Source organism: Pezoporus wallicus, unplaced genomic scaffold, assembly GCF_028554395.1.
Source record: "Pezoporus wallicus isolate ANWC-B61680 ecotype Strahan unplaced genomic scaffold, APGP_CSIRO_Pwel_v1 scaffold_2584, whole genome shotgun sequence".
Classification (NCBI taxonomy): Eukaryota; Metazoa; Chordata; class Aves; order Psittaciformes; family Psittacidae; genus Pezoporus; species Pezoporus wallicus.
The window spans coordinates 484694-506569 of record NW_026642851.1 but is presented as its reverse complement, the minus strand read 5'-3'; the positions used below and the strand labels follow the sequence as shown (position 1 = coordinate 506569).

Here is a 21876-nt window from a genome sequence, read left to right as displayed (position 1 = left end):
CTCTGAAGGTTTTTTTTCCTAAGGAATTAACACATATGAAGGAGGTATTTTTCTCCTCCTTCCTGATTTCTGCCCTTCTAGCATGGCCTAGTGCAGACAGACACAGGACATGGTTTGGTGAGAGAACAGCCGCTGAAAAATCTTTTCCACTTACCCAGCAGCTGGACACAGCCCTGATCAAAGTTACATTTCTCAGCAGAATCCAACAAGTTTATCCAGCCAAAAATCAGACAACAAAATCTTTAGCTTTAAGTCTGAACAACAACTTTCACAGAGTAGCACAGAGCAGTTCCAAAATATGAATCCAATTGCTCTACCAGAAATGCATTCATTGCAACAAAACATGAAGCAGAATATACACAGAAAATATAATATGTCAGCTTTTTTTTTTTTTCTTTTTTAAATGTCTGTCAAATACAGGATGTGACCAACTCTGAAATACAAGATGTGGATCACTTTCATAACTCCAACCACTGTTTACAGTAAATTGAAGGAAAGTTTGCTAAAATTAAGAAGCTGAAAGCAGCAACAGTCCTTACTTTTCCAAAACCACACTCAAAGACATTATTGAAATTAAGATCACAGCACAACATAAAAATCAGGCAAAGCAAAACAACTTTACTGAGTCACACCACCTTAAAAGATTTAAGAGCCCCTGAGAGCACAGCCCTAGAAATGGAGGTTAGGGTTAAGGTTATTTTTCTGCAGCTTAACCAAACTGTTTTAAAAATGACTTTGAACTGAACAGATGCTAAGCATGTTTACAGAAGATATTTCAAATTAAGAGTAGTGGAATTTAAACTGGGGAAAATACACTTTAAGCTAAATTGATAGATGCTATTCTCAAATGCAGGAAGTGTTTACACAGAGTTCTGTACCAATTCAGCTTCATTTAGGCACCAGTTCTCAGAGAAGCAGCATCTCTGCATGGCCAAACACCTTCCCGGGAAAAAGGGCTATGTGTAATCCTGACATTTCCTTTCCAAGAATCAAAAAAACTTTTCTCCACTCTTCAAGTACTTAAGCTCCTCAAGCTCCTTATGTGTTACCTACTGACTTCCCTATCTCCTGCCTGTGCAGAAAGAAGCAATCTCCAAGTGAACATGTCCACACTTTACGCAGGGTAGGGCCTGACCTCAGCAGCTTTGACACAAACAGCTGTAGCTCTTGTTCCAAAGGAGGGCCCAGGACGAAGCAGAGGGCAGCACTCAGCAGCTACACCCCAGCTGACACCACTGTTGGCTGCATGAGACTTCTCAATTTTCTCTAGCGTAAAGACAAACTACTTATGATTAATCTGTTTAACTTCAAACTGTATCAAAGGAGGGAGTTTTCATGCAGCCAGACATGTAACAGCTGAGAGCTAGAGTGCACACAGCCTTTCCTCCGAACTTATTCACATCGGGTCATTACAGGAATAAATTGTGTATGAGAGCAGCTCTACCCCTCAGAGCTTACAACTTCTGGGTACTCTCTGCTTATTGGCCAGCATAGAACAAACATAACATGCTCCTCAAGCTATTAAGATGGAAAGGTTTCTCACAGTAATTGTATTCATTTTTACAGTTTAGATCAATACGCAAATTGTTTTAAAAAGGGAACAAACATGAAATGACAATTTAAATGAAGGAAATAAATACATTGCTTCTAGCCTTGTCAGAAGGTCTTTTTTTTTTTTCTTTCTACTGTAAGAAGCCTAGATACATGCTTCAACTTTCTGTTGGTAACAGGTTTCAGTATTAGCCAAATCCAAGATGTGTGCTTTACTAGGCTGAAAAAAAAAACCAACAAACCCCAGATGTGTTGACAGCAACAAGAGACCTTGAAGCAAGGACGTACAAAGACAATAATTACCAATGATTTTTCTATTCCCGTTACCAGGAGGTTCTTAAACTGCATACAGAATGACAGTCATCTAATATCATTACTTCAGAGTTTGGGGACAGACTTCTATGTTAAAAGCCCCGAATATAGTTCTAGTCGTGAACACACATCTGTCAATCTGCAGTGGTAATTACCACAACAGCGTGCTTGGACATATACTATTTTAAACTGCAAACGGGTGCACATTTTCGTGTATGAACATACATCCTCTTCAGGGAAGAGGTCCTGATAACTTAAAACATTTCCTCTCCTCAAATGACTACAAGGACTTGATAAAATCAAAGTTCTTTGCACAGATGCAAATAACTATGTAGTCTGAAAACAAAGAATCACATTTTGTTAATATGATGAAAATCTGCAAGTTGCCAAAAACGACTGCAGTCGTTGCAGTAAGAAGCAGACCGACCAAAATCAATGGCAAAAGCAAAGAAATAAGCTTTCAGGTCTGAAAGATCACATTCAGTTCTAAATCAGAAGTAACCTGGATTTAGAGCCAAAAGTGCTGCGAATTGCTGAGTTTATTATAACTCAATTGGGTTTAACATACAAGACAACCTGAGAGCAAAGGATGGTTGGCACAGATGGTGTGGGGGGGGGTGGGGAGGTAGGCCAGCAAGTAGAGAGTAATTAGAGAGTTAACCACTGCAGGAAATGGAAACAAGTAATTACTACGTCTTTGAACACTGGAAGACCAGAGGGGCGATGTAAAGAAAATCGTAATATAGCATAAACCTAATCTCTCTACTATGCCCATGATTTTATTCATCTAGTAATTACACAGTTCGGTTTATCTTATTGCCTGAAGATCTTTTGGAAGTCTTCGTTACCCCTTTAAGTGCAGTGTCATCATAGTTGGAAAATGTCATTTGTATTTTTCATTTCTTTACACCCAAATTAAATTCTTCAAGGTCTGACTAAGACGGTTACTTGACTCTAGGCCCCTTCTGAGTAGGCAGATGGGGGGAGTGAATAAGCTGGAATTAGGTAAAGGGATGTGAAAAGGTCTAGTTCTGGTGCAGTAATATTTACCCCAGTGAAAACACCACAAAGCAGTAAGCTGGCCTGCAAAATCCTCTTGGCATTGCAAAGGGTGGTGGGATGGGCAGATAGACAAATTGCCATGGAATGCCACTGACAAATATAGCTGCAAATCTAGCTGGATGTGACAGCAACACTCCAAGAAAGATACCTTTAACAAGATCACCATGATGACCGAGTTGCCTTTATAGAATCATAGAATAGTTAGGGTTGGAAAGGACCTTAAGATCATCTAGTTCCAACGCCCCTGCCATGGGCAGGGACACCTCACACTAAACCACGTCACTCAAGGCTCTGTCCAACCTGGCCTTGAACACCGCCAGGGATGGAGCATTCAATTTAGATGCATTATATGCATCCCTGCATCTAAATGCAGGGATGGAGCATTATATTTAATCCCCAGATGCAATCCCTGTCCAGAGCACAAAGCTACTCTGTTTACAGTGCTAATGCAGGAGCAGAAGTCCTATAAATTGAAGTTTTGGGTTTTGTTTTCTACTAACTTCTTTCAACACAGAATATGAAACAGCACCCACTAATAATCATGATTCATTTATAATACTAAGTCTGTGGCACACAATGCCATGTGTCATTATTGCTTTTCCTGGTTGTCATTTAATGGATCAGTAAGTATGCATTGTTTCCCTCAAACCAATTTTATTATATTTTATCCAGAAAATACCTCAGAGTGATTGCACTTACAAAAAAAACCCAAAACTGAATCTTTCTATAGTGCTCTTCAGACTTCACACTGTACTATTACAGAAGAAACAACATTTGCAATCTAAGCAAGGTTCAGGCAGAATATCCCTAAAACAGAGATGAAATGGCATATGAGCCGTTTTTCTGGTTAGAACAGTACCCTTTGTTTCTTGGCATTTTTTGCAGTCCTATCTTCATTCTGTTTCCTTATGCGAAGGAGAAAAATCAAAGATAGCGTCTTTGTAATCATTCAGAGCCTATGTAGCATGCCTGTGTAGCATATAACTGAACAGCAAAAGCCTTCTGAAGTAAAAGCAGATGGACTACATTATGTATGTGCCCAGGCATTTTAGGAGAGTATAGGAAGAATTCCTGGGCAGTGGTGACCATAGAAAAACTTGGTTCTCTTGTGTAAACAATGTTTTCCCCAACAGCTGTATTCCCCTTCCTGTTTATTCTTCTCTCCTGCAGAATTCTCTCAGTTCAGTCACATCTGCATTTCATTTATTTTAAAAAATATTTCTTTAGCTATTCTTCTACCCTTTTCAGATTATTAAGGCTGAGGGAATTTTCCAAATCTCATTTCTACTCTCACAACCTATTGTGTTTACATTTTTACACTTCATTTAGGTTCTAAATTCACATAATGATCCATATGGGTTAGGGGCTTTGCCCACACAGACCAGTTTGCCAGGTTAGAGTTTTCATGTGAGCAATAGAAGTTGTCTAGGCAATCATCTTTTCTCTGTGATTTTAAGACCACACCACAACAGAATAATTAACTCAAAACAGTGTTCAGTTGTTCCTTTTTTAGAAAAAGGAAATTAGTATTACATTTACAGCTTACATGTCTATCATGATCAGATGTAAGAAAAATTCTTGGAGCTTCATTTTTGTCACATCATGTTTGAGAGGGCCTTTTTTAATATCTGGGCTAATAATTACTATATTAAAGTTGAACTTAATATTACTATTGATTTTAATTATTAAAATATTTGCAGTATTCTGTTGAAACATTCCGAGTTCTGCTACTTATGTGAACAGAAATTATTAGGATATGTCTGCCTGCCTTTTCTTGAACTAAATATAAGTCTGAAAATGTACAATTAAAGTAAGTCTAGCTTTTTTAATTTTAACTAGGTTCCATGAAACAAGGCTGTTAAAAATATATTGTATCTGTAGTCTAGCACTTCATTTTACTCTATTTTACAGCCACTTTGCCAAGTCTCACCTCAGACTCTTCTTTCTTAAAAATAACTGAACAGATGATGAACTGCCTCTCAAGGGCAAGAATCAATCTCTGGAAGCAACTACACTCTACAAGTAATACCTATTAAGATGATGTAATCTGTTCCAAGAAGCCTGTTTCTATTTTTAAGTGGCATACTCTTATGCTTTAAAAGGGCATCTCCATCATATAGTTACTCTGCTTTTAACTCAATAACAATCATCAGCGGTATTTAATATATAATGAAACAGCTTCAGAAAATCGTTGATTTTATCTTATGGCCTACCCCGATTCTTACAAGTGGTACTTGATGTGGTGAAGTTGCAAGATTATAAAATGCTTACACTATGAAGAACATCTTTGCTTAAGGTCATGTTTTCAAAAAAGGTGTATCTTTCACAACCACCTTAAAATGCTTGAACATTTTGTATTTAAAGTATCTTGAAATGTTTTGTTTTCTCCACTTAATGTTATTGAATTTGACACTGGAGAACCTGGAAAAAACATTACAGCAGAAACTGCACAGAGAAAACAGTGTTGAAACTCCATCTGCTTTTACAAGGAGAGACAATAATGACAAAGCAAAACCTCCAATTTTGTATAAAAAGCACTTTGTGTGTGCTTTGTTTTTGACCACCAAAATTCTAGGTAAGTCATTAAATTTAACATTTCCAACACCATGTATTTTCCTATTAAAAAAAAACAACAACAAAAAAATCTTAAAAAATAATGTTCTTGCTGCTATTCCTTACCAGAATGCAACCAAACACACTCTTGGTGGCACAGGCATGTCACAAGAAGTGGTATGTGTAGGTGTTGCTTATCATCATATTGTAAGAGCATGCTGTTATCTCTTTATCTTTGCCATCACGTTGCTACACTAAGAGGCGGATCTCAGAGTGCAGTGTGACACCATCTTACTAATTTTAGAGTACACAGCTCTCTTGCAGAGATTAGTATTGGATCTCACCTATTCATCTGATGAGCAGCAGCAATCCAAACCTGCAAACAGACTGGAGGCAGGAGTGGGACTTTGTTTATTTAAGGAAGATTTTGAACAAAGAGTGATAAAGATGGATTATCACTGGGATAGACTTTAGCATCTCACATTCCTAATGGGTATTATAAAAGCCAGCATTATTTTCCACATTATAGTACCATATATATCTAATGTGTGGTCTACTAAAGCTACTCGGATCTTTCTGACTTTTCCAGAGCACAACAATCATCATCTGCTCTCACATGAAAAGGCGTACATTTCTGTCACTTAAAGGTTGATTTAAGTTTTCCAGGTGCAGTTAACCTTGGAATTTAATGTAAAAGTATAACCTAAAAAGAAACAGAGTCAATGGCTGACCACAACATTTTTTTTCTTACCTTTTTTTTCTCTTTATTTTTTTTTTAAATGAATAAAGTTAGTAAACATTGACTACCATAGCTGGCTCTAAACATTAATCACACTGCTATTTGTAACTATGGCAGCTGAGTCTATTTGTTACACCAGTGTGACTGCAAGGGCCAAAGATATTTTTCTTTGAGAAGCTGGTATACTTTGCTGCTGGAAAACCAAAGGCTTTCCAGCTTATATCGTCTGCAGATGTAATTATCATTAGCACATTTTCTTTTGGTTGGCTTTTTAATAATTGAACTAGAACACCACCAATATCCAAAAAACTTCTAAGAGTGTCACCCTCAACTGAATTATATTTATTAGATGTAGAAAACCACTTGGAAAATATATTACAAATGCACAATTTTGTGCTGGCAGGAAGAAAGCTTAGTTGATCTTTAAGGTATTTTCCATCTTTATATTCTATGAGTCTCTGAAACTTTGTTTAGTGTCCCTCAGCCAATATTCTCCACTCTCAGCTCCTGAGAGCTCTTATTTTTCTAAGCAAAGTCAAATTCATTTTTCCAGTAATCACACATGAGGAACTGCAACAATTCAGTTTTGCAATTTTTTCCTAATTTAATAATTTTATTAAAAATGAGAAATAACACAAAAAATCTGTAATGTTATTTATAAATCTGTGTTGTTTACTTACTCTTCAGTTTGCGAGCCTCTAAATGCCTGCAGATTCCCTTTTCATTTTTTTACCAGGAACTGAAATTAAATTTACAAGGACGGAAACTGCAAAGTCTGTTCTTACTTCAAAGATCAGCATCACATTTGCTTTTTCCTCCTTCCCTAGGTTTTTTGTCGGGGTTTTTTTTTTTTTCATTTTCTCAGCTCTCCAAGAGTTTTCAAGATGTAACAGACAATTAAAAAAATAATCCTCCAGCACATTTTCACAGTGCCTCCAGGTTTGCGGGGCTGCTTTAAGTTGATGATAATGGACAGGCAAGTAGCAGATGATGCTGTAACATAGTATAGCCCCTTCATCATCACACAAGCCAAAATGCACTCATCTCAGGCAGTGCTAATAGGCCAGGGGACAGAAGGGGAACAGAGATGTGGGTACCAAGACTTCCCTGTCAGGCTGCAGCAGATGTATCTTATCCATACTTGCTGAGATCCTTACAATGAATACATATACTTCAGCCTTTCCCTTCTGACCTTTTAATCAATGGATTTATTTAGATCTTCATCTTTATTCCCCAGCTGTCCCCACAAGCTTTAACTGTCATTTCTTAAAAAGATATTTAACAGAGAACTTGCATAGATCAGCCACTCCCTACATAATTTTGTACATTTACAGAAACAACGGTTTAAGGTAGTTATATCATTATAAAAAAAAGTATTACAAAAACAACAGTTTAAGGTACTGTTACATCATTATCAGCTCTTGTTAACTTCCCTTTTTCTCACTGCCTTTCCTTTCCTCTTGCCAGATTTATCTTAAAAATGTCATTTAAGGGCATTAATTTTATTTCAACTACATGGAGTGCTTCAAATTGTGCCCAAACAACTCAGTTGCAAGCTTTCAAGTTTCCTGACAGCTGTGTGCAAAGTAAAAGCTAGGCATTAAAGGTCCTATTGTCATTTAGGATCTTTCGGGGAAATATTCTAACAATTCTCATTTGTGGTAGGATCTATTCCACCTCCTTAACACTTCTGTAGTTCAGAGCTCTGCACTGTGGGGGAGAACCTTTCTAATCATTCAGAACAAGCCATGCTCCTCGTTCTCCTCACAGATCCCATGCAAGTATATCGATCAAAATCCAATCCTTTTTCCAAATAGTACCCCATCTAATACATACTGTTTTACAAAATCACATATATGCTTTAATAACCAAATACCACAGAGATAGATATAGGACTTACATTGTATGCCAAGCAGATCAGCCTCCTGGCATTTACTTAGGTCTGCTGCAACCAGCCCATGCACCACTCCTTACCCTTATACAGCTTCAACCTATTCTTTGTCCCATCTGAGCTTCATTTGGTTCATACAGAAGCAGAACTCCCAAAAAAGCAGCTTTGGCAAAGCAGACAGGACTAGATAACAGGGAGAAACAAAGCCCAACACTTCAGGTACCCAGTTCTCAGTACACTGCTGCAGCACATCATGTCTCAGGGATGCCAGCATGGTCACTGGGTATTTACAAAGACACTTCAGCCTGAGAATGAAGGGGAAGCAGAAAACTAGAATAATGATGGAAATGAAAAACAAATAAAGGAATAATATGCTCTATCAATGCAGCACAATATATGTCCTGCCATGTTCTCTCACTTTTAACTTGCTACAGGTGGCATTGTAATGTCTAGGTTTGATAAGAAAGTCTATATTGCAGGGTACAAGTGTCTGAGGTAGCTTAAATGAGTAAAAATAAACAGCAGAGTCTCTTCTGTGTTCCTACAGGCTGCACATAGTAGGCTGCTGGTATCCTAGTTTATCACTCTGCACAATGGCATGCTCCTTCTTAGAAAATACATGGCAAAGCTTAAATTTTTCAGAGTTAGAGGAAGGACATCGGGGGACTATCAGCACTTGGACAATTTGGTCTATATTTTTACAACAATATGGCAGAGCTCATGCTATAGTGTAGAGTCATGAGACAGATAAAACAACCTGGATTTAAGAAGCTTAAAAATCTGATGAGTGCTGGAGAATTTGGTAAAAGGCTACCAAATCATTCAAATTGTTTTAAATATCACACCATCGCCAAGATGCTGTTTAGATTCTCTCAAGCAACACTTAAAACTGTGAATTTGGTGTGGAAGACCTCTATATCTAGAATAGCACTGGAGTATCCATAAAAACTTTCAATAGAAACAACAAAAACAAAAAAAGAACTAAGTTACATAGTATTATAGAACTCTGCAGGGAAAAATAAATACTTCACCCATTTCCTTGGTTTGACTCAAGTAGCTACAGTCACAAAGATATCTTCAAACAAGAATGTAAAAGGCTGTTCTGCAGTGTTCTGGGACACTTTGAAAGTGATAATATTGCCATGTCTTGCATTTTTAGACTGATGCCTTGAGAACAGCATTAGAAAATTCATTTAAGTACCTCATTGTTTTGAAAGACAGCTACAAAAATGCCGATGTTTTAACTCAGATTTTACCAGTTCTGAAAATACTGGCTCAACTGTTGATCTTTTAGCCTGAGCTATTCTGATGGAAAGTATGAAAAACCTGTATGGATTGATTTAACTTTGGCCTCCAAAATCAAGTACTGTATCTGTATACATAATGACACACACATAGGATTACATTATAAAAGGCCACATTCTTCAAAAAACAAGTCCTACAACCAAGTGATAGAAATAGTGCTGATGCACTAGGTGCATTAAAGATCACTAAACCAGCACTGTTTACCTGAAATAAAAAAGGTGTTTACTGAAGTAATACTTAGGATTTTTACAATTAGAAGTCTGAAGAAAACTTTATTTCAAGTGCTCTGACAGAATCACAGAATCAGCTTCATTAACTGCTTGCTGCTGTATGACTAGATATGCAGCTCCAGATCAAATACGTCTCTCTGGTGATGGTATATTTTAGAACCAAACCCCTTGCATCAGTAATTATGATATCTTTCTCAACACAGAACTTGAATAACTTTGTAAATTATTGTTACAGATCCAAAATAAGTCCTAAAATCCCAGCATTACACTGCCACACTATGGCACAATTAAGTTCTGCAAGCAAGAATAGAACAAGATGACAATAAAAATAACTCCTTTAATTATTTAGGTCTACAGCATCCACCATTAGTTTTGTTTGCCTACTACATTTGTAAAGCACTAAATCCAAACTGTTGTGTCTTGTTACGCAACAGCTAGCTAAGTACATTATGCTTGAGGAATTATTTTTTTTCCCAAAATGAAAAAAGAGAAAGTTTACTTTCTCCAAGCGTTAAAATCTTCAAAGACTATTTTGATGTGCCTGTTGCACAGATGGAGTATGCAGGGAAGTGGCTACCAAGGGCATTTCTTTACTCTGTTGGCTACAAAATACAGAGCTTTTTGTTCTCTGCATTACAATGCAATCTGAAAGCTTTTCAGTTGATAGGCGGCTGGAGGAAAGAAAGGTTCAAAAGAACTTCTTCAAGTTTTGGGTTGTTCTTCTTTTTTTTTCTTTTAACTATTTGTGGTAATGCTACAGAATTTTATAACCTACATTATTACTTTATGTCAGAATATAATTCATTTCAGACTCAAAAATATTTCAATATACTTAGTATTTCCACATTTTTACTACTAAGTTTTGTAAGACCTTTAAAAAAAATACCCCAAAAACCTGAAACAAATATTTTTGCTGACCTTGAAGCACAGCAATTCAAGATGGCTGAAATTTCATATCTTTTTAACTACAGCAGATCACTGTACAAAGCATACATTATTTTAATTACTTTACCATTTATATAATTTATACCTTCCACAGCATTTGTTTTGCAAGAAAGCTATAAATCAGTTTTGTATGACCATTACCAGTACTGCTTTATTCATTCTAACATTCCACTTTTTAAGTGTTTTTCTAATAAATCAAACATTATACATAAGCAATTGGCTGAGGCCAAGACCATACCAATTATTTTACCTGCAAGGACTCGCCATTCTAAACATTTCCCACAAGGCATAATAAAACACATGTCTGGTGCCACAAGACTTACAGGAATACCCTATACTGAAACATTAAATAAAGATTAGATGACTAGCTGGAGTTTCATTTGTTCCACCCCTTCCTTAATTGTTACTGTCACCACTTCAGTTTACAAAAAATGGCATAGCCTCGATGCATGCCAGTGCTTTCCCGTGAGGATGGATTATTCAAGCTTTTAAAATCACAAATTAAGTATGTTTTGTCTCCAAACACTTTCAGCCACAGATTACTTAAACCATTGATGAACAGTTTTATCTTTTGTACATTACCTGTCTCTAAGCCACATGCACATACACTTTAATACAATTTTTGTTTTTTAGGCCTCTGCTTTCAATCATCACAAAAATCCTGTAAAATTTTTACTGCCTTTACTCAAAGCCCAAGCTTTGAGGCCCATGTTATACCCAGGATCCTACCTCCTCCTAATAGTCAAGATGTATAAACAGTAAACTGTGAACATTATAGTCTTCTAACAAAATCGGCACCAGAGCCTCACGAGCAAATCTGAAGTTCTCATGAGTGTTCTTGAACTGACTGGGACAGGATGAGTCCAAGTAAATTCTATACTTACACCTGTTAGCAAAAATGCAGACTGCCAGACTGTGATTTTTGGAAGCCTTTTGAGAGGAGAGGAATTTAGCAAACTTGAGTGATACTGAATGAAGATTTATGGAGAATGCATTATTAGCAGTTTTAGTGATTAGCAGTTGCCCAAGAGTCATGCTGGACTGCACAAGGAAACTGAAAACAAATACCAGATTTGCAACTTCTCCCCAAAATCAAATTTTGAATTGAATTATGAATTCAATACAATTCAGCCAATTTTGAAAATGTTGGTCTTTATCTGTATATAAAAAAATTAGCAGCAGACCCTGCAGCATTTCTGTTACTCTGTACTTTTTAGTTGCAAAAATAAGTTTTCCTTTCCCCGGCTGACAGTAGTCGTATCTTCTTGCATTTAGTCATTCAGGCATCACAACTAAGTACTTAAAATCAGATAACCTACTTTAAATTTTGTATTATTTAAATTAGAACGCTTTAGGCTGAAGTTGAACAGACTACTGAAAAATGATGCTTCTTAGTACTATATCTTTCCTCCCAGCACATTCTATGAAGGATCCTGTAGTCTGTATCAGATAAATTGGACTCCAGTTACAATAAATTGCATCCTTAGTACTGCTGAAATTTTTCCTTGGAAGAACTAAAACTACGCTTCATTGTCACTCATCAGACATCCCCTTCTAGGAAACTACAGGAAACTTCATACCTTCCTGAACTTTTCCATCTGCTTATAAAGATCTGGATCCAGCTCCTGAGACACATCTTTCATCCAGAGTAGAGCTCCTCTATATTCAGTCCGATACTGTTCCATTCGGTTTACTGTCAGAGAAGTGTCTGAGATGGCCCTGTACCTGAAAGTCTCCACTTCTTGGTATAATCTACTCAAAGGTGTACGCAGTGCTAATCTGGAGGAAGGCATGGAGGAAAGAAAGGAAGGAGAAGAACATGTCAAAAGAGTTGTATTAATCTGTCTGCTTTTGCGGAACAAGTACTGACATATTAGTAGCCATCAAAAAACCACACACTGCCAAAACAGTTCACTTAAGTGTAGTCATGTTCAGATGGCCCTAAAGCTTGGCTGGGGGTACACATGAATGGATTAATTTTGCATGAATATTGTATTTGTAATCTTCCTGTTCAAGTAGTGACTTTTCACTTACACATGCAAGTAGACAAGTAACCTTTTCTAATGTGTATCCATATTTTAGTTAGCCAAGCTGCTTATGTGTATGCTGTTACCATTCCTCTTCACAAGCTGGACTACTCTAAAAACATACCTGAGGTAACTTTTACTGGATGCATACCACAGATGTATACGGATTGTCACGTTAAGCCTTGAAAAAAGCACTTCCATTAGCCCTTTAATCTTCAAATGTAAAGGTAAATAAAGAAGTCATCTGTCAAGTAGATAATGATCTCATTCCTCCTCACTTATTTATTTATTTTAGGAATCTGAACAATGTCTTTGAAAGACATTTAACTTTTGGAAGGATTTAGGCATTTTCTTAAACATTTCTTCCAGCAACTACACTTTGGAAAGGCAGTAGGGGACATTGTTGTCTTCCCTATGTCATCACTTTAGCTCCTAATGTGATCTCAAAACTAGATAGGACTACTTTTGCTTTGCTTCCTCCTGCTGGTTCTGCTTTCCTCTTGGTTGCCAGCAGCTACCTCACTGAAATGGGTTCAATCAGTTCTACAGCAGTGTTGAGTTAGTTTAGTGTGTTACTTAGCGACTTCCTAGGCATAAGAGAATTCCTAATTTCAGCTCCAGTAACCAGTGAATTGTATCTTCTTGATCTCTAACTACTGAGCTATTGGCATACAACATAAATAAGAGCAGCCCCAACTTCATGACCTTGGAGACATCTCAAGAGAAGCCAGACAAACAACTGGTTTTATTTTTATGTGATTTTATTTTAAAAGTTGCTTTAAAAATGCATGAAGTGAGAGACACAATAAAACGTGAACTTGTTAGTGTACTCCCTCTCAATTTTTTCTCGTTCTACAAAAACTTACTCAGCCCTTCAAAGGAAAATTTGGTTTATGTAGATGTGTCATACACTAGGATTTCAATAAACGTTTAGACTTTTATAAAGAGGAAATCACCAGTGCTTTTGCTGAAAGGTGCCTTACATGTGTTTTAAGGATCCCACTCATGGCTGTTACTGGATGTGCTAATGACCAAACTCTAACCCAAGATAAACATTGGAAATTCTCAGTGCTCTGTATGCAGTGTTTTATTTTGAGCCAAGCAGCTGCACTGTTAAGCTAAAGCTGGAAAGTATCATGGTAGTTAAGAGCCCCAAAAAAATCCTGTAAAATATCACAGAATAGAATTTTCCATTGCAAATGATGGTGAATTTCAAACTTTCATAGTCCCAATACTGTTTAACAAAACCCCAAAACACCATAGTACTCATCAGGTATTGTTACTTATAAACTCTCTGAGCAAACACAGGGTCAGTGAGACATCAAGGACTCCAGGTAACAAACATATTTGTGCATATGTGTGTCTCTGGATTCCTTACTTTTACTGATTTGTTCCTACCCAACCTACATGACCTCAGTGGGGGTCTAAGATCTTCTCCTGAGGAACTTCAAGATGTAAGGCTGCAGCAGAAACTGGCAACCTGACTCCTCCTTTCTCCTCTATTTACTTGAGGCATGAGACTACATGGCTCAGAAAAAGGCATTTCCTTACCCATTTCCCTGCCGTCCCCGGACCCAGATTACCTCCACAATGAGCCTGCTGTAGCATTTCTCTGCAGAGTGAGAAGTGCCACAAAGCAGGAGAGGGACCTGACATCAGCTCCTTTACAACCCCACTGCTAGAGATGTGTGCAGATGCACAGCTTTCTGAACTCCTGAGCTGTACAGTTGCAAGCAGAGGATCTGGAGATACACAGATGACACAGCAGGTCCATAAGACAAAAACCAGGATCAGGCAAAACTACACAGAGCAAGCCACTAATATTGCAAATACTACAGACAGGTTGGTCAGTAATAACTTTCTTATCATTTGGTTCCTCACATATTTCAAATGGCTAAATTAATTATGCCAATGGTGAATCAACTACAGTTATCCCACATACTTTGTAAATCAGACAGCAATTTTGACACATATACCTTTGCTGAGAAGAAAAACAGAGAGCTTTTCCTGTGGCTTGCATCATTTTTCCTGCTCTCGTTTTATCCTGAGAGCCCTGCAATCGAAGAAATTTCCCCAATTCATTTTCTTCCTGAGAAAGAACTAACGAAAAATAAATGAGTGGTCAAACATGTTATTTAATAGGTTCCTAACAGCTTTAAAACAGGCTTAACATCAAATAGGTTAAGTTACTCTAAATCCAAGCAGCACAGCAAAAACATAATTTCATTGAATTTTTATATTTGGTAAACAGAAGATCTGATTCACTAGAGACATTTGCTGATATACTTAAGAATCACAAAATTCCATCAGTGCCAAAAGCCAACAGGAGAAAGAAGAAACATGCTGTTACCTTGAATAAAAATACTAGGTTGGTTAGATTACACAAAGGGCTCAATCTTGACTAAAGTATCTTTTAGTCATGGATTTTAAGACTTGTTTGGTTTGGGGTTTTTATTTTACTTTTTTATCATCATTATTATTTGGTTGATTGGTTTTGGGGCTATTTTTAGTTGTGTTTTACCACCTGTACTGCCTCAGCTGATCTTTGGTAGCATACCTTCTCTGAAGTTAATTTTGACTTATACTACCCAAAGTAAGTTCACTTCCTTTTCTCTTGATCTCCAATTTTCATGCTTGACTACAGAAATGAATTTTTCATATGGAAAATCTAGTACTTAATTTTAAAAAACATTCATTTTCAAATTACTCTGCAAGATTATTTTACAACTTTAACATTTTACACAATTCAAACACTATTTTCAAAATTATATTTCAAATATCTGAAATATTTCTAATAAAGTGATACTTTTTTAAACTAGAAGATGACAATGACTTGTTGATTACTTCTAAGCTGGAACCATGGGTCTTCATGATCTCATATCCTTATAAAAACATTTCATTATGGTCTTATCTATTAGTCTTCCAAGGCAGCTATTTACTAAAGTAACAATTTCTTCCCACTATGAATAGTGAGAATGGCCTAATATAAAGAAAAGATATTCCCTGAAGTCCTCATCCTTTTTCCAAATGCTGGCAGTCAAATCCATTGCAGATTCTAGTAGAATCTGCTGCATGCACGTCTTTGCGTCAAGAGATTTCACCTGCTACTGTGGAACACTTCTTGAACACTACATTTCTTGTACACTACTATTCTATATTCTAATTTTACCTTCAGATCCTGAAACATTATCTCCAACTCTCTTTGGACAGTCAAAAGAAGAAAACCCAAGAAAATATGAACAACATTCCACAGAAGAAAGTAAATTGAAAGATATCTCCAAAGCTGGATTCTCTTTCCCAGGCCAGAAATCACAGTAGCAGAGAATCAAACTATCGATTGCAGAGAACCGTTAGAGGTCATTTAATACAACCTGCTTCTTAAAGCTTCTAAAATGAGGCCCCTGCCTGCCCCCAGTAACTGCCACTAATTACTATACACCCAGTAGAGCCAAGTCAGCATTATCAAATTTATTGTAATAGCATGGATTACTTAATTATAAAACTAGTATTAAACCCAATATTCTTCATAGTCAATCCTGATTAAAAAAAATTATTCCATAATGCAGACCCACTTATTTTAACTACTGTATTCGACCATACTTACAACAAATCCTTTTTTGATACAGTTCAATTGCTTTCAGCAGCTCCATACACGTTCTCTGAATAGAATGGAACAGCTGATATTGAAACAAAATACACAAAAAAATTTGTAAGCGTATACAAGAAACACTGACAATTCAAATACAAGAAAGAGATTATTTTTTGTAGAAATTACAAGGATCACCATTTTCTTATTGAACAATGAGTAATTTTTCCAGCATGAAAGTAATTTTTCCAGCATGAAAGTAATTTTTCCTTATCAATTGTGTTTTTCTTTCAATTAAGTTGTCCACTGAAACTAAAGAGAGACCAATCGTAACTTATGAAAGGAAAACAAAGACAAAAATAATTTTGGAAACAGACCTAATATAAATAGCTAATAGTTAACCAAACTACTCATGTTGGGAGGGTTTGATATATTTGTATATATATATATATATGAAGGTGTAGTACAAATCTTTCTAAAAAAAACCCCAAACAAACACTCAAAAATCAAAATAGAATAAAATGTTATCAAAATGTGTATGATGCTTATCAGGTGTAGCAACACACATACTGAATTTTTAATACTACAAAGTCTAGTGGAACAAGTTTGCATTGGTATTCCAACATAGGAAGTTATTGTTTTAAACTGAGATTTTAGTGGCATAGCTCCAGTTCTCTAATCAAATTTTATAAAGCATCATTTTCTATAGGAAGTGGGTGGGGGTGGGAAGTCAGTCTTGACTAAATTTGGGGATTGTTTGACTTCCTGAACATTTACACGGGTCTTTTACACTGTGTTACTTGTGCTTGAGAAGTTGTTTAAGTGAAAACATGCTTATAGTTTTGTATCTGGTAAATGCAACTTTCCCCATTTCCAATCCCACTTAACTAACAAAGCATCCTTTCTGATGAATCTGCAACACAGTAACCATGGTAGGAACTCAGGTACATTTTTATGTGATCGTTACAGCCTTCCAGCTTGTTTTAAATCAATGCTCTTGATTTATAACCCATCATGAAGAGCCCATAGATAGAATCATGTTCTAAGTTATCACTATTATAGCTAGCACTACAAAAATTTGTTTGTTGTAAACCAGCCTCTTGTATTTCAGCCAAAATGTGGATAAACTGAGAATCTTAAGTCAACAATTTTCTATGAAAATGCAAGAAAACCAGTAAGGCAAAACTTTCCTCCTTATATAACAAAACAATACAGATAAAACTTAGCTGGACACTAACTTGATCACTGCACTTTGGAAGTCCATTCTCTCTTTTGCTTTGTGTCAAAGACGATCAAGCTCTTCAGTTTGCAGAGCCTTCATATTTTTATTATTTTTCGAGTGGGGTGGAGGATAATGACAGTAGAGATGTATTTGTGACAAAGCAGGATTCCTTCTCTTGGTGACACTTTACAGACTGTCAGAAACTTCTTGGGTCATTTCAGAACACACCTGTCTGCACAAAAGCTCCAAAGAGCAGGGCACATTACGCACCTTGCTCCTTCTTGGCACACTGCATGTTTTTCCCTGCTGTATGCACTATTTTATAACTGTATAAAGAATGTCACTTGTATATACTAAGGAATACTATTAAAAAAAAAAAACTTGAACTGATATAAGCAAAGGATAAGAATGGCTAATATAAGTAGAAATGACCACCTCCTGCTCTCCTCTAACAACAAAAGGACCAAAACCTAAAAATAAGTAAGAGAGATATTTGGTTCCAAATAAAGTTTGAGGGATGTGGGTTTGTGTTACAAAATCCACTGTGTTTCCTATATTTACATAGGTAATTTTGTAAAAAACTAGAAAACATATTACAAGAAAACAATTATGCAAATGTATATACTCTATTATATATTAGAAGCTTGATGGAAATGAAAACATTTTAAGAATTAACAAAGAATACACATTATGTAAAAATTACAAACCTCAAGTTTTGCATCCAGATCTGCATCTGAAGCCACAACATGTTCATCTTCTTTTTTTCCTGTAACTTTTATAAGGGTTTGTTTTGTTTTCCAGTATTTTTGTTGCATTTTATTGACCACAGATTTTTCTTGGCTTTGAGCATATTGGTCATAAAATTCCCTTGGATAATTGCTAGAATATTAAGAAACAAAATTACAAAGCTTCAATATGATGCTTAAAAACACAAATCTAACATGCTAGATTAACACATTTCCATCAAGAATATTGCATTTGCATGCAAACATGTACCTTCCTACCATGCATTTCTTCATTATGCATTAATAACAAATCAATTAACTTAGTACATTAACTTTCCCCTCCTACTTTAGAAAATAACACACTGCTTTCAATTTGAATGTATTTAACATGTATTTTAGCAGTACTGCCAAATAATCAGCTGCAAAGAATTCTTCCCAATACATTAGGGAATGATTTATAGCCCATGTAATTAAATTTTTATTTTTATAACTAATAGGAGAGTTTCAAATGAACTAGTAGAGTTGCTTAGGCAGCAATCTCATGCAAATTCAGCAGTGTTGGTGTTTCTCATTTTATGAATGGAATTAATTACTTCTTGCCCTCCCTTTTTTACAATTGAATAATACAGAATTAGAAGAGCACTCATCTCTTTTGAGCATGCTATGTGAAAGGTAGATCACTCACGACTCCTTTCATACATGCAATGACTACATGACAGCTGTGGGTGCATATACATGCAATTGTTCTTCAAGGATTACAGATGACTCTGAATTCCTGTAGCAGACCAGCAGAATAAAAAGTGTAATCTAAATACAATCACAATCTAATCTAATCTAATCTAAATCCTACAAAGACAAATTCCCTGTCCCACAATATTTAAACCACACCAAGATGTGTGCCTGGCAAAATCTTGGAGCAGATTCTCCTGGAAGGCATGCTAAGGCACATGAAAAACAACAAGGTGGTTGGTGACAGCCAGCATGGCTTCACTAAGGGGAAATCCTGCCTGAACAATTTGGTGGCCTTCTATGATGGGGCTACAGAACTGATGGACAGGGGTAGAGCAGCTGATGACATCTACCTGGACTTGTGCAAAGCGTTCGACACTGTCCTACACGACATCCTTGTCTCTAAATTGGAGAGACATCAATTTAATGGATGGACCACTCAGTAGATAAAGAACTGGCTGGATGGCCGCATGCAAAGAGTTGTGGTCAATGGCTTGGTGTCCAGCTGGAGACCAGTAATGAGTGGTGTCCCTCAGGGATCGGTGTTGGGACCGGTCCTGTTCAACATCTTTGTCGGTGACATGGACAGTGGGATTGAGTGCACCCTCAGCAAGTTTGCCGATGACACCAAGCTGTGTGGTTTGGTTGATACGCTGGAGGGAAGGAATGCCATCCAGAGGGACATTGACATGCTTGTGAGGTGGGCTGGTGCCAACCTTATGAAGTTTAACCATGCCAAGTGCAAGGTCCTACACCTGGGTCGGAGCAATCCCAGACACAGCTACAGGTTGGGCAGAGAAGAGATTCAGAGCAGCCCTGTGGAGAACTTGGGGGTGTTGGTCGATGAGAAAATGAACATGAGCTGGCTTCAGTGTGTGCTTGCAGCCCAGAAAGCCAACCGTATCCTGGGCTGCATCAAAAGGAGTGCTACCAGCAGGTCGAAGGAGGTGATCCTGCCCCTTTACTCTGCTCTCGTGAGACCTCACCTGGAGTATTGTGTGCAGTTCTGGTGTCCTCAACATAAAAAGGACATGGAACTGTTGGAACAAGTCCAGAGAAGGGCCACGAGGATGATCAGGGGACTGGAGCACCTCCCATATGAAGATAGGCTGAGAAAGTTGGGGCTGTTCATCCCGGAGAAGAGAAGGCTGCATGGAGACCTCATAGCAGCAGCCTTCCAGTATCTGAAGGGGGCCTATAGGGATGCTGGGGAGGGACTCTTCATTAGGGGCTGTAGTGATAGGACAAGGGGTAATGGGTTAAAACTTAAACAGGGGAAGTTTAGATTGGATATAAGGAAGAAGTTCTTTACTGTAAGGGTGGTGAGGCACTGGAATGGGTTGCCCAGGGAAGCTGTGAATGCTCCATCCCTGGTGGTGCTCAAGGCCAGGTTGGACAGAGCCTTGGGTGACATGGTTTAGTGTGAGGTGTCCCTGCCTATGGCAGGGGAGGTGGAACTAGATGACCTTGAGGTCTTTTCCAACCCTAACTATTCTATGATTCTAAGATGACTTAATCAAAAATACAGCTTTACCATTAAATCTCTTTCAGGAAGTGTTATTCTGTTATTAACTTCCGCAAAAGTACATGCCTTTTCCCCTATATGCATATACAAAAAGCTGCAGTAATTTTTCAGTTCTTCAGAAGTAAACGGTTGCTAAAACTTGCTATATTAAACATTCCAGGAAAAAAAAAGAGGTTGAGTTTATTTTTAGAAAAGATACCCTTCGCCTGTGGAATGACAAACTGTAGTTCACTACCGAGATACTGCCCACTAACTGTTCACAACACATAGACAGCTCACGGACACTACCCCAATAGGTCTTCAGACCGAACATGCACATTGGTTCTATATATGTACTGAGACACACAGGTATGTGTGTGTGTGTGTATATATATATATATATATATATATATATATATATATATACACACACACATATACATGTGTATGTGTGTGTGTGTATTGCTTGCTGTGAATACTGTGGCCATTCTGAAACAAACCATTGGTACACATGTTCCCCAAAAGGGTAACGAATCTTCTCTATATAGTTACTAGTGACAATTTAAACTGGAAAGGAAATTTGTCTCACAGGAATTTGTTACTTCCTTTAGTTATTTTTTAAATCAGTTTTAGGACACAGTGGCTTAATAACAAAAGATGTGGTAAGAAATGAAACTGGAAGTGAGTAAGGACAAAATTCAAAACACACTTATATGCAGCAATTCTTTGCTTCTTCCCCAAACTTTGAAAGCAAAGATATTTACCTATTTAATTCTACCCAAACATTAGTTTCAAAAGTTTTATTTATTAATTTCATTAAAATTAAAGGATATTTTGGTGCTACAGAACAAAATAAACAACACATGCAAACCATACCATATTTCATGTGAAATTCTACACAGACAAACCCTTAACTGCTCTGACAACAGACAGCCTATCAAGTCAGGTGAAGCCTATATTGACCCGACATATACTGTAACTTAATAAAATCTACAACCTCTACAAGAAGATCCTCCTGGATTATATGAGAATAGAATGTGAGAGTTTAATAAAAATAGCATTACTTTAATAATAATAATAATAATAAAAAATAAAAATCAAACTGCTCACAAGCTAGTGTAAGGACCTCAGCTGCCGGGCTAGCTGTGTGCTTTAACTTTTGCTACAGCTGTACAGATAACCGATAGTTCAGTGGTCAACCGAAGAAAACAGTGTAATTCATCTGATGTCAAACAGCCTCAATATCTACCTCACTTGGGGTCACTAGAAATTCTGGCGGCATAGTGCAAGGAGTAAAAATGAGTTATTAAAATGACATCCCCCCCAAATTAACGATGCTGGCATTAATAAATTCCTGAATTAGAGAGTGATAAACCAATTGAAGGAATAAGAGGAATATAATTGTAGCATGGTTTGGGTTGGAACAGATTTTAAATATCATCTAGTTCCAATCCACAGTAATCTTTTACAAACACACACAAATTAAGCTTCTAAT

General features: G+C 37.0%; 1 protein-coding gene across 5 annotated transcripts in view; it reads right to left on the bottom strand.

The window, feature by feature from the left end:
• Nucleotides 1-21876, bottom strand: part of ICA1 (islet cell autoantigen 1) — a 71163-nt gene that overhangs the window by 35792 nt on the left and 13495 nt on the right. For all 5 annotated transcript variants that reach the window (XM_057432532.1, XM_057432533.1, XM_057432529.1 and 2 more), the window contains 4 exons: nt 18131-18302; nt 16220-16292; nt 14592-14715; nt 12169-12367 (listed from right to left, as the gene is read on the bottom strand). In XM_057432532.1, the coding sequence (XP_057288515.1) occupies nt 12169-12367; nt 14592-14715; nt 16220-16292; nt 18131-18302 (568 nt within the window). The remainder of the gene's footprint in view (nt 1-12168; nt 12368-14591; nt 14716-16219; nt 16293-18130; nt 18303-21876) is intronic.